Source organism: Hyalella azteca, unplaced genomic scaffold (assembly GCF_000764305.2).
Source record: "Hyalella azteca isolate HAZT.00-mixed unplaced genomic scaffold, Hazt_2.0.2 contig6408, whole genome shotgun sequence".
Taxonomy (NCBI): Eukaryota; Metazoa; Arthropoda; class Malacostraca; order Amphipoda; family Hyalellidae; genus Hyalella; species Hyalella azteca.
The window spans coordinates 151309-167969 of record NW_025936571.1 but is presented as its reverse complement, the minus strand read 5'-3'; the positions used below and the strand labels follow the sequence as shown (position 1 = coordinate 167969).

At 34.7% G+C, this 16661-nt stretch overlaps 1 protein-coding gene across 1 annotated transcript in view; it reads left to right on the top strand.

Moving 5' to 3' along the window:
- Positions 1-16134, top strand: part of LOC108682925 (collagen alpha-1(XVIII) chain) — a 29728-nt gene extending 13594 nt beyond the window's left edge. Inside the window, exons 11-27 of the mRNA XM_018172182.1 lie at positions 125-238; positions 1403-1505; positions 1949-2091; positions 2975-3199; positions 4255-4273; positions 4899-4984; positions 5708-5800; positions 6825-6935; positions 8713-8754; positions 9151-9195; positions 9527-9784; positions 10336-10389; positions 10776-10814; positions 11627-11742; positions 12152-12230; positions 12762-12874; positions 14363-16134. Coding sequence (XP_018027671.1) covers positions 125-238; positions 1403-1505; positions 1949-2091; positions 2975-3199; positions 4255-4273; positions 4899-4984; positions 5708-5800; positions 6825-6935; positions 8713-8754; positions 9151-9195; positions 9527-9784; positions 10336-10389; positions 10776-10814; positions 11627-11742; positions 12152-12230; positions 12762-12874; positions 14363-15002 — 2280 coding nt within the window. The 3' untranslated portion in view covers positions 15003-16134. The remainder of the gene's footprint in view (positions 1-124; positions 239-1402; positions 1506-1948; positions 2092-2974; positions 3200-4254; positions 4274-4898; positions 4985-5707; positions 5801-6824; positions 6936-8712; positions 8755-9150; positions 9196-9526; positions 9785-10335; positions 10390-10775; positions 10815-11626; positions 11743-12151; positions 12231-12761; positions 12875-14362) is intronic.
- The last annotated feature ends 527 nt before the right edge of the window (positions 16135-16661 follow it).

Sequence of the window (16661 nt, the reverse complement as noted above, 5' to 3'; positions counted from 1 at the left end):
ATCTATGACAAATGGAGTATATAAGTTAGAAGCTAATATTGATCTCTTACTTTTAACTCTAAAAAACAATCAAAGATTGTTTTTTTGTAACTGTGTTTCAAATTTGAATTTGAAAATTCTCCAGGGAGAACCCGGTTCCAGCGGAGAGGCAGGAGAGCCTGGAGACAAAGGCGCTAAGGGAGAAACTGGCCCCCCGGGGCCTGTGTCGTTCTCCAACGGCACGGTGGTCGTCATCAAGGTTGGTTCTTCTAAATGCCTTGAAACAGTGGATAAATATAGATAACTTATTATATACTATGTATAAAACTATATGGATATAATATATCTTACATTTTATTATTTAAGACAAATTAATATATTTTATATAAATATATATTTTTTATATATAAATAAATATATTTTAGAGTGGATAAATACATTTTTGTGAGTTACGGTCACTTCAGTTTAGTTTTTGATTCCTTAGAAGAAATGGTTCATATGAATATATAGAGAGCGATGAACTCGCCAAGTTAATTCATCATATAGTCAAGATATCTTGAAGATATAAGGAATTTTCATGACGTCTTCTTTGCTTTTAAATTCTATGTAAACTCGTGATTTAAGCGAACTAATGATATAACTAACTATAGATAATTACATTATTGTCAACAAAGTCTGGAATATTTTTTTAAATTTCCCAAAAACAGCAAAATTAAATCAGAATTCAATCCATCAAAGTCGATCCTGCTGTGAATTTAATTCCCTAGAATGAATAATTCAATTGAAGTTCCTGACAACACAGTAAACGCTTTTATTACATCACTAAAAGTGAAAATTATTCGCCAAGGCCCGCGTTATCGCAGTTCCTACCTTCGTAGAAACAATGTTGACCCCAGCTATGACTTCTAAAAATCTGTTTTTGACTACTGAAAACAACAATGGTGCTGGTTTGAGTTGTCTGAAACAGGAGCTAAAACCTATACCATTATAGGTCGACAGGATTAGTTTACAAACGAAGATTGTTTCTATTTGTCGTTGGACCAAGATTGAACAAATTTGCCCTCAATGTCAGTTCAGCTCACTATTTATATTAAATATCCATGAAGTATCGTTGTTCGATTCATTAAATCTGGCTGACCCCTAGCTTATATTGTGCGTCTGATGGCATTATAATAACCGTACATGAAAGTTATAATTGCTTGTTTGATGGCCTATATGAAGTCCAAATGAATTCAACACAAAGTGAAATTATTATTAAATTATTAATTATTATTATCATTGATTATTATTAGATTAAATTAACATAGTATAATATTACAACGATTCCACGTTGATGTGTCAACCTTTACTGAAATTTGGCACTTATAGCCAAAATGTAAAAACTTTTTGTTTATTTATATGTTTAATTTTTGATTGGCCTCAGGGCCAGAAAGGAGACGCCGGAGGGGACGGAGAGGCGGGTCGGCGGGGCCTCAGAGGCCTTATGGGTCCTCCGGGCCCACGGGGCCCACCTGGGCCTCCCGGAGGTCAGATTCTGAGGCTGAGTTCGAGATTAACTTGGAATTTTTGTAGTTGAAATATTGTAACTTATGTATAATTTTTATGACAATCAATTTGATTTATGCATATTTATCAACATTATTGTGATCTGTGTTCACTATTTTTCACGTTTCGTTAAAAATCGTTTCCATATCCATTAGTTTAATGCCTTGATAAAAAAGTCTATTAGTTCTCGTCGAAAATGCCTTGCGTCTTTTAGAATGAATGTAACTGGATTATTAATTATTATATATTAATTATATTATTAATATGCATTACTAATAGTATTATCAAATATTATTAATTTTATTACTATATATTATTAAAATTATTATTAAATATTATTAATATTATTATTAAATATTATTAACACTATTGTTAAATATTATTAATATTATTGTTAAACATATTAATATAATTTTGTTATCAGGAATTGAAGGATTTGACGGGGACGTGGGGGGCATCAAGGGCCAGAAGGGGGAGCAAGGCCCCCCGGGGCCTCCTGGTCCAGGGGCTGTGGGCGGGATGGGCCGTGGGGCCACTTATGTGGACGGGGGCCTCTTTGGTATCGTGGTGAGTATTGAGGCACTCGTCTTTGTTGAAGTTAACGGTTAAATGGCTTGATGTATGCCATGAAAGTGCTATTTACATGAAGAAATTTCTATTTAAGTAAATTGGCATCAATTATCAACATTTTATTTTATTTTAGTTACTTTTAATCTTTGTTATGCATAGTTCAATACGGATCTTAGTTTTGCTTCACTTATTACTGTAGTCCCTCATATTCCACTCAATAGTTCACTTAAAGTTAAACTGTTCATATTTATGCTACACTTATACTGAACTTAGTAATAACTAAATTTAAATTATTATAAGTTATGCTTCACCTAACACTACTTTATACCTTCAATACTTCACACAATAATATACTTTCAATACTTCACTTAATACTTTTCATTGTTATGCCATATACATAGTGAACTTAGTAATGCCTCAATTAAAATTAACATAAGTTATGCTAAGTACAGTATTAATACTGTACTTACTCGTGTTTCACTTAATACTTCACTTACTACTGTTCATAGTTAAAATACTCTTATACCTAACTTAGTAATGCGTCAATTAAATTAACATAAGTTATGCTTCATTTAATACTGATCTTGGTTATGCTTCACTTAACCCTGTACTTACTAGTGCTTTACTCAGTAATTCACTTAATAATGTTCATAATTATACTACACTTATACCAACTTAGTAATGATTAATGCCTCATTAAAAATTAATATAGGTTATGCTTCACTTAACCCTGTACTTTCTAGTACAGTAGTAGTTTAATCAGTATCAGTTTAATCAGTAGTTCACTTAATAATGTTCATAATTATACTACACTTATACCAACTAAGTAACGAGTACTAGTGACTCATTAACAATTAATATAAATTACGCTTCACGCCAGGCCCGACCCGGAAAGAAGCCGGGTTTCAGCGGCGTTTTTGGCGCAGACGAGACCGGGGACATTGGGACCGCGGGACTTGGAAGCGGCATTGCGGGGCCACCGGGCCCTCCAGGCCCAGCTGGACCCCGAGGGCCTCCTGGGCCTCCCGGGCCTCCTGGTGGGGACTCCTACTCTGGGCACAATACCATGCCAATTCCGGGTCCCCCTGGACCCCCTGGCGAACGGGTAAGGGAATTTCAGGCAATGCCTGGAATTATTTATTTCTAATTTCAATTATAATAATAATTATTGTTAAAATTAAATTATATTATATTTTTTTTAGATTTTTTTACATTTTTTGTTGGAAGTACTACATTATGTGAGGATAATATCCCCACAAAAAGAAATTCTGTTGCAATTTTTTCTAGGTCTATGCACAGAATGACCGGACTATATATGTACTAAATAATTATGCAACCGATGAGGGTTTGGAAAAAGTAGAGAGTAATTTTCCAATAAAATAAAACGGTATAATTTCTGACTTGCCTGAATAATCCTGATCTATTTTGGCCCTACAAAAGAGCGTATAAGTGCTACGGCGACTCTTTGCTCGTGGTTTGTTTAGAAAGTGTGTAGGTAATTGTTTATAAATAATATTACCCGATAATTTTTCTGATAGCTACCTCCGACGATCATTTTATGGGTTCAGGAATAGTAGAGCCGAATTTTAAGTTGGTAGTGGCATCATAAAAATATGTTGAGAAATTATGTTATTGCATGGCTGTTTAATTCATTATAGTGCTGAAAATGATTAAGATTTTATTTCGGCGATCATACATAAATCTAGACTGGTATTTTTTATGAGGCTAGACTGCTGGTTACAATAGAACAATTAACGGCGAAAAATTAACTAAATTTATTGGGGCTTGGGTATCAAAATTGATGGCGAATATATTTTTTCTTTATTATTTGCAGGACTGGTGCATTATTTTTAAAATATTTTTAATGAACCAGCTGTTGAGGAAACATTTCTACAACGTACGATATTAGTTATAAGTGTTTTAAAAAATTACTATGAATACTTATGAAAATATTAAATCAACAACGAATGACGAAATTCTTTTCAATAATTTTATCTTTACGATTTCGCTTCCTAAATCGTTAACTTATTATTCGTTCATTAGAGATGGAAATTACAAGTAGAAAACTATTTTTCGCATGAACTGAAAGATTAATATAATAAATTTCGCAATTTGAATCATTCAAATTGTTTTATAATACTTATGTTCACTTTCCTTTAGGGAGCTCCTGGAATACCCGGTATGTAAGAGACGTACAGTTCGCATTACAAAAAATTGAAGTATACAGGTGGAAATTACAGCAGCTTATTCCATCTAAAATTTGCTATAAGAAATTGATTAATGGAATATTGAACTCATGGATTTTTTTTTTGAAATTTACAAAATTTACTAGTCCTATATGTTTTATACAGTCTCAAGTGCCTCATAAGGTTAAGTGACGTTGGTAAGACAATAGTTAAGCACTTACTGAAGATGTTAAGACAATAGTTAAGCACTTACTGAAGATGTTAAGACAATAGTTAAGCACTTACTGAAGATGTTAAGATAATAGTTAAGCACTTACTGAAGATGTCACTATAATAGTTTAAGCTCTTACTGAAGATGTTAAGACAATAGTTAAGCATCGTGAGACAGTAGTTAAGCACGGACTGAAGGCGTTAAGACAATAGTTACACACTTACTGAAGATGTTAAGACAGTTAAGCACTTACTGAAGATGTTAAGACAGTTAAGCACATACTGAAGATGTTAAGACAATAGTTAAGCACTTACTGACGCGGGTAAGACAATAGTTAAACGCTGACTGAGATGTTAGGTATCTTCAGTCGTAGTTTAAATGGTTAATAATGTCACTACTTTTCAAAGGTGGCATCAGTTCTGATGCTGGATATGGTCTTCCGCTCACCACTTCATCCACTATAACCTTCACTTCGCGCACTTCCATGATTCAGGTAACAAATAATTTCAACAAAAATGTATACAAAAATGTTCATATGAAAACATGTCATAAATCCGACAAATATACCATAATTTTTAAATTCTTTAATCTAATTTTGCGCCTTGGATTTAAATTTCATGAATTGCATTTTTCTGCCTGCAATTTATCATTCTATTAACTAAGCCAAGTTTATATTCTTCAATTAGTGGATCATTCTCAGCCCAAGCAGACATATTTATCATCACATTAAAAATTCTATTCTCACATGGATCAGAAGTTAAAACAATGAACTTTAACTTAACTTAACTTTAACTTAACTTAAATTAACTTTAATTAACTTTAACTGAGAGTTAAAGTTAATCTCAGTGTTAATTTTAAGTGAAATTAGTGCTGAAGTTTTAAATGTTATAAACGCATTAATTATAAATTAATATAATTAATAATTATCAGATAATTATTAATTATTATAATAATTTAATAATAATCTGATAACTAACAATTATCAAATAACAATTCAGGTAAATAATAATTATCTGACTTATCGCATTCAGATAATTGATAAGACTTGATACGCCGCGTCCGCAGAAGAAGATCCTCTAAAATATATTTCCCCTGGACCTTATTTCTAACCCCAGTGAAAATATTCACCTTATTTATAACACTTATTTCCATTGGATTAAGTAATTAAAATAAGGAAATTCTATAACGGATATCACTGAAACATTATGACTAGCAGGACTGGACATCGTACTCGGTAGGCAGCCTCGCCTACGTGATAGCCGATGACTCAATGTTCGCTAGGACGTCGCGAGGATGGCGAGAAATTATGGTGAGATGATTATGAATTATGAATGATTATATATTATTTTTATAATGTTTTTTTTTCAAGTATTACAATCTTAGCCTGATCAGATGAAAAAATCTTACTGTGGGATAAATTTTCATTACCTGTGATAAATGATTAAATATCATTTTGATAATTTATTTTCAAGTATTACATATATAGTGCAACAATAATTATGTAGAACCGATGGCCTGGGCAGGTGCCAATAAGTAATATAAAGTAATATTGATTATGTAGGTAATATAAAACCTTTAACCTTCGTGAACTGGTAATAGGTGTCATACTTAAATGATGGTTATATAATATCTATAGCCCTATGCAACTGGTTATAGGTAATATAGGTAGGTATAGGTAATATTATAGCTATAATCCTCGGCAACTGGTCTAAGTAATATAGGCGTGTATATATCTTATTAAGTGTCTATAACCCCCGGCAGCTGGCTATATATGTAGGTAGGTATAGGTACGATAATACCTATAACCATCGTTAGCTGGTAATATAGGTGAATATATCTAATATAATAGGTACCTATAAACTCGGCACCTGGCTATATATGTAGGTAGGTAAAGGTTCAATAAAACCTATAACCCTCATTAGCTGGCTATATTGGTAGGTACAGGTATAATAAAACTTATACCCTTCAGTAGCAGGTAATATAGGTGTATCTATAGGTATTATATCTATTATAATGTCTATAACCCCCGGCACCTGCCTGTATACTGTATGTAGGTAGTTACAGGTTCAATATAACCCTCGTTAGCTGGTAATATAGGTGTATATATCTAATATAATACTTATAACCATCGGCTGCTGGTAATATAGGTGTACATATATAATACTTATAACTATCGGTCGCTGGTAATAGGTGTTTTTATCTAATATAATACTTATAACTATCGGTAGCTGGTAATATTGGTGTATCTATCTAATATAATACCTATAACCCCCGGCAGCTGGCTATGTACATAGGTATAGGTATACGTGCAATAATACCTATAACCCCGGCAGTTGGGGACGGTGCTGACTGATGCCTCTGAGAGCCAGGGGATGAGGCCGCTGCCCCCCGTGGGGGGGAATGTCCCCGAGATCCTGCACGGCCGTAGGAATAAGCCGTCCTGGGTGAGTCTGTTGTTATTAGATAAATATATTTCAATGCACATAAGATCAACAACATACAAAAGTTTTATAAACTGAACGCAATGAACCCGATTGCATTCACAAGGTGAACGAAAATTTGCATACGTTGTTGATAAATAACGTGTGAGTAATTTAAATATTGGTCTTGTGTTATTATAGTTTGGAATTGTGTGTAAATTTATATTGAATTTTTAGCAATGAGGTTTATTTTAATAATATCAATATTGATAAAAATATTATTATTATAAATATAGATCACACAGATCACACAGATCACACAGATCACACAGATCACACAGATCACACAGATCACACAGATCACACAGATCACACAGATCACACAGGAAGCAGGACCGGAAGCAGGGCAGCGCTCAAATGAAGCGTTATTTCCTCTGCTGTTCTCATGCTAAGTTAACGTCGCTGTATTAGCATTCGCGCGCCCGTCGCGCCATTCTTCTTACTGCCTGCGACCATTCACAGTTTTTACTGCAGCGTTCATCTCTGTTTTTTTTTCCCCAATATGTTATTGCCGGAGTGCATTTGCAGATTTTACAAGTACGTTCTTCTATAATTTTTTTAATCTGGTATTTTGCTGGAGCGAATTTCAAGATTTTTTTGCTACTCTCATTTATACTTTTTTGATCTTTTATCGTCGGAGTTCAGTTTCCTTGTTTTACTGGCACGTTCTCGTTTTTTTTCTACAATCTGTTATTGCCAGAAATAATTTCCAGGTTTTATTCACCCTTTCAGCTGTCGTTTGTCTGTAAATTTATATTACGGCAGCATGAACAGTTAATACTTATATTACGGCCGCATGAACAGTTTTGCACTAATAAAAATGGTATTAATGCAGTTCGCAATTGAATAAAATACTCAATAATCATTATCATGGAGTCACCATCACAAGGCGAGTAGTTCAATTAACAGACAAGTATGCCTTGCAAGTGAAGCAGGCAAGGGGGTAGATTTAGATTGCTACGTCTAGAGAACTTTTTAAGTTAAGTATAAATTAAATATTATATTATATTAAATTAAATATTATATTAAATATTAATTAATTAAATATACAGAATGAAATCAAATGATTTAGAATTAGTTAATAATAGATAATATGAGAAAAAATTGAGTTCAAAATAATAGTTCTAAATTTTAAACACATTTGCATGCGTGTGTGTGTAGGTATGTAGGATGAATTTTCGCGGATCCAATAAATTTAAACAAAAGACATATATTTCGTCGGTTCCATGAACTTCCACATTTACCATTAAACCAAATTCCCGAAATAAACAGATTAAGAATTAAGATAAAGATTAACATTGATTAGAAATTTATCATCAAATAATACTTGATTATTACCAAATTGCAGGTGTATGTCCGGTGATCAAGTATAGTTTCCGTAGCTTATAAAAGTTCCAAACTAATCAACACATATTAAAAAATTTACCATTGATGATAAAAAATATTAAAAACATGATTTTTAATGAAATTAGTGAATCAATTTTGAAGGTCACATTTTTGGACCCAATGAAAATTTGGAACGCGGAAAATAAGCTGAAGTTCCTATTCTAAATGGCCTTTTTACCTTAATTAGTTCGCTTTCTTTCTTAGTCTACGCAAATTCTTTCTAATTTGCGCAGACCTAGCCTATAAGTTCTGAATTGTATGAACAGAAAATTTTCCGGGCGAGCTAAAATTGCAATTTTCGTATATTGCTTCGTGTTAAGACAGAATTTCTTTTGTTATAAAACTTTTTGAGCAGCAACCAAGTCCATGGGGAGACCCGATGATACAGAGCAAAGACGTGAGTGCGAATATTATGCATCTATTGAATTTAAGTATTGAATATGAAAATTTAGTATTTTTAATTGCAACACATTAATAATTTTGTAATGTATGGGTGTAAGCACAAAGGATTATAATCTAATTTCTTTTCAATTAATATTAATAAACACTGCATCCTCATTTTCGTAGACTATTAGACTGAGATATCGTCGTAAGTAAATCAATATTTTTACAAGGTAGTTTCATTACAATTTGCTAAAAACCATGATATTGGATCTTGAACAATGATTTAAGATTTTTTGATAATAAAAGAAAAACAAAAGCAAAATTTTTCAATTTAATAAAGCTTTTTTGGGATAATAAATGGAATAATTTGATTGATTTGTTGCCTGATTTTTATCTTTAATGATGACAGAGGAATATCAACCAACGAGGCCCACCAAACGTCCATGAGCATCAGGTAAATAGTTATAATATTTTCTTTTAGATTTAATTAAATTTAGTTATATCTCATTTCATTAAAGGCCTTCGCGATCTCTAAATTCGCTGAAAATATTATACATCTGTCATAAACAAGGCTGACTTGAATGTATGACATGAAAATTTCAATATATATAAACTAAGAAAGCGATTTTTCAACAAGATTAATTAGAATATAGTATTGTTAACATTATTACAATTAAGATACAATGTGATTAAGATAACCTTTGCTATCTCTATATACAACATGAGCCGCTAAAAATAGAGATAATATTTTATAATTATTGCTCGGAATTTTCTTTGATTTTCAGCCGACTTCCCACCATGATCGCACTTCTCACGAACGTCACAACGGTCACGGTTCCGGTCACAGCAAGCACGGTTCCGGTCACAACGGGCATGGATCCGGTCGTAACGGCCACGGTTCGCCCGGCAACGGTCACGGTTCGAGCATGGACACCGATACTCGACTTCCTCTTGGACAAGATTACTTCTACGACAGTCGCGACCGTAGCGACTACGGCCATCAGTCGTACAACCACGATCACACATACCATGAGCACCCCGGCGTGAGTAGTAGTGGTACATGTAACCATGAACATCCCGGCTACAGTAGTGGTACATGTAACCATGAACACCCCGGCTACAGTAGTGGTACATGTAACCATGAGCACCCCGGCTACAGTAGTGGTACATGAGCACCCCGGAATTAATAGCCAAAGGATGTTAGGCGTTTCAGAGGTTACCATAAGGCGTAGAAACTTGTTTGCGGCGTAGAATATTTTTCATGATTAATAAATGCTAGTCTTATTCGTAGACCGAGTTATTTTAAAAAGTTTATCTCGTACACATGTAAAGGAAACGGAACAAATTGACAGTCATCCGTCTATTCTTTGCTTATAACCTGTTGAACTTCATTCCGAATTTTTAGCACGTCATTACTGGACTTGAACCAACTTGAATTTGATCAGATAGCCAGCAAATTATTATAATCATAACTAGTATATGATTTTGATTACATTGCTTGCAAACATAAAAAGTGGATTTAATTTCTCAAGAAATCATTTAATTCAAGAAATCATTTCTCATTTGATTTATCTCAAGACATTTCTCTTCCCAGCCTGAACCGAGCCCTGACTACGAAACTGACGAGGGCGGCTGGAGGCCAACACAAGTAAGGCAACATTATGTATTATTTTATTCAGTTTAACTTTTTTTTGGTATTTTCGTCGTCTTGCATGGTAACGTATTCTTTTATTATAAAGATTGCACAAAGCGGTTTTTTCGAACAGCTTTTGGAGAAAAACTTTTTCACCTGCTGTTATGATAAAAAATTTCAATCGAGGAAAAAAATGAATAATATAAAATTTATATATATATATTTTTCAGTTTGCGAAAAGAAGGAAATAATGATGCATCAATTTACTCATAAGATTTGAATTTAATTGCAATAACATTTGTTGCATTAAATGTTTACAACCTTTTTACAACCTTTTTTCAACCTTTTTACAACATTTTTCATTTTACAATTGGAGAGTAACTCAATTATTTTATGTGCAGACGCCGCTTGGAGAAAACTGGGGCAGCAGCAGCGGCGAGGTATGATAACTTGGTCAATTTTGAAACTAATGTCAAGGAAATAAGTAACATTTTATGATTATTAGAGGGCAGTTGAAATTGAAGAAACGTGAAAATATTACTTTGACATTTTTATTACGCGTAACTTGGCCAGTGCTATTTATCACTTCAAGTCAGCTTTTCATAATAAACAGCTTTCATTTAATTTATAGCAGTTTCAATGACTTTTTTTCTTTCAAGGACCTAAATATTTTTACAGACTCAACTCCAATTACCCTCAGTTCTTATACCCTCATCTCATTCATAGCTTATCCCTCACTGATTTTCTATATATTTTCACCCCCTGGTGCTGATTTAATATTTCTACAGCTTTCTTGATGTTCTTCTTAATCGCAGGCTTATTACTGACTGCTTTTCTTCCTCATTCACAGCTCCATCACAGGTTTTTCCCCTCATTTACAGTCCCCCTACAGACTTTTTCCCTACGTGTACAGACTTCCTTTACACATTCCTTACAGACTTTTTCCCTACGTGTACGGACTTCCCTTACACTTCCTTTACATACTTTTTCCCTACGTGTACAGACTTCCCTTAAACATTCCTTACATAATTTTTCCCTACGTGAACAGAATTCCCTTACACGCCTCTTACAGACTATTTTCCTACGTGTACAGACTTCCCTTACAAATTCCTTACAGGCTTTTTCCCTACATGTACAGACTTCCCTTACACGTCCCATACAGACTTTTTCCCTACGTGTACAGACTTCCCATACACGCCTCTTTACAGACTACTTTCCTACGTGTGACCCTCACTAATTTCCCTCTTCACAGCACCTCCGTGTGGCCGCGCTCAACGAGCCCGTGTCGGGCGACATGAAAGGCCAAAAAGCCGCCGATTTTTCGTGCTATCGACAAGCGCGATCTGCAGGGCTGACTGGATCCTTCAGGTATGGTTTACATAAAATTTCAATTTGAAATTTATACCTTTCAAAGTTTTGCTTCTGTTGACAAATATATAATCAACTGTATAAAAATAAAATTGGGTCAACACATAATCGGCACATCAGTTTTAGTTGACAGCAGCAAATGACAGGTTTACCGTCGCTAGCAATATTTCCAGCGACCGATTATTTTCTGGAATCGTTTCTGAAATTAATTTTAACGAAATATCATAGTTGCCCTCTTTTGGATATCTTGCGTACCAGAATGTTGGAACGATACCTACTCTATTCTGAAAATAAAAATTATCACACATGCTTTCAGCAGTTAAAGTGAACAAAAAAAATCGAAATCTGATATGTTGATTATTCATTCTCATCAAGAATGTGTTTAATTCAAATGTAATTAATTTTTTAGAGCATTCCTGGCCGACTCGTCCGGTATCACGTCGCTCGTCAGATCTACTCTGCAGAATTTGCCTCTGGTCAACCTCAGGGTAAGAGAAGATTTCCTTTAATATCCTAATGTATGTTAATACGTTATCCTTATATATCTCATTGGCAAGCCTTTCTTTTCCTTTCATTTTGCTACTTATTTTATTAGGAAATAGTTGTAGTTGTCAATCAGTTGAAATGATCTTGGCCAAAGTCATCTTGTTCGATGACCCAAGTTCTCTTTATATATAGGTTGACATTTATCCTGGCTTGATCCAATTCAGGTGAATCGTTTGCTATGTGGTCTGATTGGACTGGCAAGACTAGCCATGATACTGACAAAAAATAAAATTCATGTTTTTCCATTGCTCCTACGTATCATATCAAGCAATTTATTCCTTTCCGAATTGGATTTTCCTTAATTCGAAAGGGTTCATCTAATTTAATTCTACATTTTTAAATTAAAAGTAATACATTATTTGAAAAAATGAGCTTTCCCCATAGCGAAGCAAACATCCAGTCATACAATTTTAATGATTGGACCATAAAAAAGAATACGTTAATTTTGAAGAAGTATATTATTTTCTTTTAAGGGGGAGACTATCCTAAGCTCATGGCAAGACTTGAGTCTCACAGGAGGGCTGTTCTTGGAGGCGCCGAAGATCTACTCGTTTGACGGTCAAAACGTGGCTGAAAGTGAACGATGGTGAGCATATTTATTGATGTTTTAGCGCATTTTCTCATACATGGAAAAAATGCACTATTGTGCATTTTTCAAGGGCAGGGTGTCCCAGTGTTTACAGCTCAGAGTACCAGGATTGGAGCAGAGAGGCGCGGGTTCGATCCCAGCTCTGTGCTCCAGTTTCTGGTCAGAATCGGCAAGGAGGCCGGGCGGTTGAGCACAGCAGAATTGGAGCAGTGAGTTGCGAGTTCGAGACCGCAAAATTCTGTGAATGTTCTGCGATGTTAAGAATCGGCGACAGGCCTACGGCCTACTAAACACTGAAACCACTATTATTATTATTATTATTATGTCCGTCCGTCTGTCTGTCCGTCTGTCTGCACGTCCGTGACTACACGTTTTCGTCGACGAGAAAATGCGCTTTCTGTTACTCACTGCAGTGAGTATACTGAGTTATATTTTTTCACTCATTGATCTTATAGAGACGCATGAGCAAGAACTTAACATTCTATTGAAACAAGTTCAAATAATATACAATGAATTTTTAGTTATTGTCATCAATTTGCGTGCCATGTGATGATTCTGTTCTGGTGATTGACCTAAATTAATTTAGGAAGAGAAAAATTCCTACGTGCAAAGATTTTACAATGGTGGTTTAGAAAACGATTTTGATTAAACCGCAAATTATTTTTTTCAAGATTTACCCTACTTATGTGATGCTGGAGTTGATTTATTCAATATAATTTCATGCCGTGAGATGACAATGAATTGGCAATAATTGTAAAATGTGCCAATTGCAAACATCATAATAAGCTTCGCAAAACTCGAAAATAGTTCGATAAGATGGAATATTACACTCATGTTGTAAAGCAATATCTTTATGTAAATATCTGTAAATCTAAATATCTTTATTCGCAATACATTATGGCTAATCATAATCCGGCAATTTAGTATAGTTTTTCCTTAGTTGGCAATTCATAATTCTTCAAGTGACATGCGTTGTACAAGCTTCTATGCCTCCCCCTTTTAAACCTGTTGAGGTTCTTCAGTGTAAGGTTTTCGTGTTGCCAGTATATTGCCGTGAAAGCAAAATGACGAACGATGTTCTCATATTGTTTAGTACCATAGTATGTCTCCTTGTCTTTGGTGCATGCCACTTGGTTTTTGTGCTGTAATTTATTTTTATTTAATACTGAGTATTCAGGAGTCATCTAAAATATTTTTGGCACATCGGTTTTGTTAAACTGATGGAAAATTCTAATTCGAAGCCTAAATATTTAAGCTACAAAAATCTAATGGTAACAGCAGCTAGACACGAAGAGAAGTTCTCGCAATTCAGAGGATTGCAATTTGCACAATTTCTTTAATATTTTTAGAGCTTAGGCAATAAGTTATATTATTATCATAAGCTACAGTGAGGACAATGAGATGAATCAAAATATCAAAGCTAGATTCGGGAATTTAACTAATTTTATGTATTAAACATCTGATCTAACCAAAATTGATTGACAGGCCTAACAAGTACGTCTGGCACGGTGCGACGCGGCGCGGTGAGAAGGCCGACAACTGCAACGCTTGGACGTCATCCGCCGCGATGAGGGTTGGTCACGCCTCCAGTCTGCAGTCGATGCAACTTCTGGCACAAGAGAAAATATCCTGCGATAATCCTTTGGTCGTTTTGTGCGTCGAAACTAACCTGCCAAAACGCAGGAAGAGGAGTCTTACGAAACGAAGCATCGAAAACCTTGAGGCTGAGAGGGCAAATGAAACTATAATTCATGGAGACTCTTTCGTTTGGGTCACGGAGGCCTCACAAGGCAAAAAAAGATTGCAGGAGTCAATTGATGATGGAAATTTCATGGTGACTAAGAACCGAGTTAAGGCATCTCAATTTTCCAACAATGAAAGCAAATTTTCAATTCAACCAAATTATAAGGCTCTGAATAATGATCTATCATCGGATGAAGATTCAAATGAACGTTCAATGAACAAGAAATTCTTCAGAAGTTTCAATAGCACAAGTGAGCCAGAAAAATCAGGGCATCTTCCCAACTTAGATTTGAATGCACAGAGCCATCGCGACGAGGCAAGAAGGAAGACTGTCAATAAAAAGATCTTTGAGATGATGGATTTGATGGAAGAAGAGGATTAAATGAAGGTTCGAAAACTTTAAATATCTTGAAAACAATTCTTGAGACGATTTTAAAATTTTGAAGAAATTGACAAAAATGAATGAATTTCGGAAAACTAGTCACGCTTAGGGTATCTATAAAATGATGGAAATGTCACATGTGTACAATATGAGCATGAGTTGTGAAATGTCGATTACATGCGCTGGGAAACTGTCCGATGAGTAGAGATCGTATATTTGAATAATGTGTGATCTGAAAAATAAACGAGTATTGAAGTAAGCAACAAAGCAACCTCGTGGATAACCGGAATAAACTTCTTATATTCAGCCAACTCGATTTGTAATGTAATCATTCAAGTAAATTATATTCCTAGCTATACCCCAACTGTTCTAATTGCATGGCGTTGATAAACGTATTGTAATTTAATATTTCATGCGTATTGGGGATACAAGCTTTCAAATTTCACGAATGATTTTCTGTAGTAAGGAGCGTTTGTTCAATGATAGGTAATGTCAACAAATGTTGTGTAATTCCAGGGCGTTGATGAACGTACCTATTGGGCTTCCAGTATTACCAAGTCTTCCACATAATTGTGCCTAGATATTAAATACCTATAGCTTATAAATCCGTTGAAATTAATAAATGTTAAAAAGATATAATACAATGTGTATGTTTTATTTATTGTAATAGAATTCTTAATATGGACGTATGGACCTTGAATTTATTAAATTACGGAAATATGAAATTTAGTGCTTGAAATTCCAAAATATTATCTTATATCACCATTAATTCAAGGTACAATTGATAAATAATTAATATGCATTTGAACCCACACTTTATTTTAACAAAAAAAAACAATTCAGCTTAAACTATTTCAAACTCAGCTTGATATTAGTTCGATAATTTAACCACATCAATAAAAGATTATTGATCAATTCTGTACATATGTCGTAAAAATTTTTTTGGAATTATAATGCGACAAAATGAATAACAGTTCTGCTCGTGTTAATTATTTGACATTTTTCCAAGGTTTTAGCATAGCTGCATGTGATACCAATTTCTTGTTAGGTCAAGCATTTATTGAGATATTTAAACGTAGTTCATAACGCATATTATCGTAATGTATAACTAAATAAATTCTTCAAAACGATATCTGTTTGCATTAAAACCATCTCGGTGAGACCTCTTAGCCTAGCAAGTTTGAGCCAGCAGCTAGAGAGCCCTACTAGCGTGCCAAATTTGAGTCAGGAGCTAGTGAGAACTCTTAGGCTGACAAGTTTGAACCATCTCAGTGAGACCTCTTAGCCTGGCAAGTTTGAGCCAGCAGCTAGTGAGACCTCTTTGCCTGACTAGTTTGAGTCAGCAGCTAGTGAGCCTTTTTAGCCTGACAAGTTTGAGCCAGCAGCTAGTGAGACCTCTTAGACTAGCAAGTTTGAGTCAGCAGCTAGTGAGACCTCTTAGACTAGCAAGTTTGAGTCAGCAGCTAGTGAGACTTCTTAGCCTCACAACTTTGAGCCAGCAGCGAGTGAGACCTCTTTGCCTGACTAGTTTGAGCCAGCAGCTAGTGAGCCTTTTTAGCCTCACAACTTTGAGCCAGCAGCGAGTGAGACCTCTTTGCCTGACTAGTTTGAACCAGCTGCTAGTGAGCCTTCTTAGCATTTCAAGTTTGAGTAAGCAGA